Consider the following 2500-nt stretch of genomic DNA (forward strand, 5'->3'; position numbering starts at 1 on the left):
AATATAAGCCACTGCCTGCTGATGATACTGATTTGTTTCTCCAAAAGAATAATTACTCATATCTATGAATAATACATTTACCTGCAGAATAAAATGTAATACAATAGATACAAGAAAAAATTTGTCATTAATACAAATACTTTTTCGAGAAAGTAGCAGTTGCCGACAAGACTGACGAGTTAAGGGCCATTTACACGGTCGAACAGTTTGACAAACCCGGTTTGTCAGACAAGTGTTTGAAGTGATGTTTGACCGTGTGAATGGAGTATTTGGTCGTCAATCACGTTTGTCGAACGTGTTTGACAACCAAATACCCTATTCACACGGTCAAACATCTATTCAAACACTTGTTTGACAAACCGGGTTTGTCAAACCGTTTGGCCGTCTAAATGCCCCTTTAAACCCCATGTGAAGACGGAGCCTTCATTTGAACGACGTTTCGTATATTATAGCTTTTTCAAGTACTTGACTTGAAAAAGCTGTAATAAACGAAACGTCGTACAAATAAAGCCTTCGTCCTCACATAGTGTTTAACTCGTCAATGCAAATACTGCCGGAAGTCATACACTGAAACTGCGACCTTGCTGTATATTTGTCCATACATGAAATAACTATTGAATTGCATTAGTATGTGTATTATGAGTTACAAACCTATCGACGTGCAATAGGAACAAAAACATTATGGAATCATATAACTAAAGACATTGGAAATATTAACCAATGGTCGAATGATTACGAAATGCATCGTTTTGTGATGTATCATACTGGACATTGATATCACTTCTAAAATATTCACATCAAATATATTGGACTTTTTTCATAATGTAACGTTTTCTAATGTAGATTGCCTATTGGCATTAACGCTCCATTTCGTATTTTCAAAAAATCACTTATAATTCACTTTGTTTATCCCATAGATCTTCCGTTACTCGTTCAAGGCGAAGTACTACGTGTACGACATCGAAAAACAGTAAGTTTTTCATATTTCTTCGTTCACTTTGTGATATTTCTGATGATACTCTATATTAATTTCTTGGGTGAATCTTGAAGGCTCTGTCTTGTATTTAGTCACAATACTTACATGAGAGGAGGGGTCGCCGATTTAATGAAGCGGCCTTGCTGTGGATCTGCTGTGTCTTGTGACACTGCTTCTGACTCAGGGGAAAAAAGCCTTTGGTATATGTATGTACTTACATGATATTAATGATCTACCTTATGATGTCTTTTTTAAAAACTCACAGATTTTTTCAGTATATCACGCCATTTTGTTGTTTAGTCTTTAGAATGTTTCAATGTAATTTGTATATAAACTTAAATACCAGAGTGATTTTGTTGACTCACCAACCTTCATTATTTGCATATTATGTATGTGATGTACTCGCAGTAATGGATTTAAATTGGACAAGTTTAGATTTAAGAAGAAAATAGGCAAGAACTGGTTTACTAATAGAGTGTTTAACAAATGGAATCGACTTAATAACCAATTAGTGAGCGCTGAAACTATAGGTCGTTTTTAAGAAAATGTTACACAACTTTATGGATGGGGATGATGGATGGTAATGGACATGGTACTCCCTAGTGTAGGCCTTATGGTCTCTTGTAGTCTCCCTCATTCTTATGTTCTTATATTCTTTGTCTTACATGAATGTTTAAAACAATAGTAAAATATTGAAATATCTGGTCGAAGACGAAATATTTCTGACGGACAGAGTGAGGATGAAAATTTTATTGAAAATACTACGTTTCGCTCGTTGTATAAAAGTATAATGGTCTACTTTGATAGATTTTTTCGGTATTTGCCATTTTTAATAAATTCTGATGGAGTTGATCAGAGAGAAGAGATCATGAGGTTCAGGAAGAGGAAATAAAAGAAAACTCAATGAGATACAATTATGAGAAAAACGAGATGTAATAAGATGTGATTAAGAATAGAGTCAAAACAGGTGTTGATGATTTTAGGAAAATATAAACATAATATAGGGGTCTTATTGGCATGGAGAAGGTGAAATATTTAGTTAGATATTTAGTCTTTAAAAATTGCACGAAAAATTCGTTGAAATGTTTAACCAATTCCATAAGGAGGGAAGGGGAGTATTACTAAGACAAATAGAGTATCCTAGCAACAGTTAGAATAAAAATAAGAAAATCCCTCATGATAAAAGATAGTTTGACGGAGAAAGGATAACTTGTTCTAAAGTGGATAGAATACCCAGTCAAAACAAAAGGAAAATTGCTCCAGGTAGGTCTTCGAGGAGCTCCACCGAGTAAGCGTACAGTGGCGTGGCCTCCGCAAGGTGCTCGGAGGCTCCGGCAATGGTGGCCTGCCGATAGACAACGGTGTTGACATTTGAGGAGCTCTCGATAATTCAAAACACGTCCACCTTTTATCGATTACTTTCTTGGGTTTGCAGGAGATGACTAGACCGTAGGTTGTTGTTTTTTTTCACTCACTGTGACTGTATCCTCGTTTATATTATACATTATGTTAATATGTACAGCA

The 2500-nt window shown here is 35.3% G+C and overlaps 1 protein-coding gene across 2 annotated transcripts in view; it reads left to right on the top strand.

Moving 5' to 3' along the window:
- The window catches only part of Dpp10 (Dipeptidyl peptidase 10), a 536755-nt gene that overhangs the window by 511918 nt on the left and 22337 nt on the right, over nt 1-2500 (top strand). For both annotated transcript variants that reach the window (XM_076172201.1, XM_076172202.1), the window contains exon 5: nt 918-970. In XM_076172201.1, the coding sequence (XP_076028316.1) occupies nt 918-970 (53 nt within the window). The remainder of the gene's footprint in view (nt 1-917; nt 971-2500) is intronic.

This window comes from Oratosquilla oratoria, chromosome 32 (assembly GCF_046742065.1).
Source record: "Oratosquilla oratoria isolate Oo_2021 chromosome 32, ASM4674206v1, whole genome shotgun sequence".
NCBI classification, from domain to species: domain Eukaryota; kingdom Metazoa; phylum Arthropoda; class Malacostraca; order Stomatopoda; family Squillidae; genus Oratosquilla; species Oratosquilla oratoria.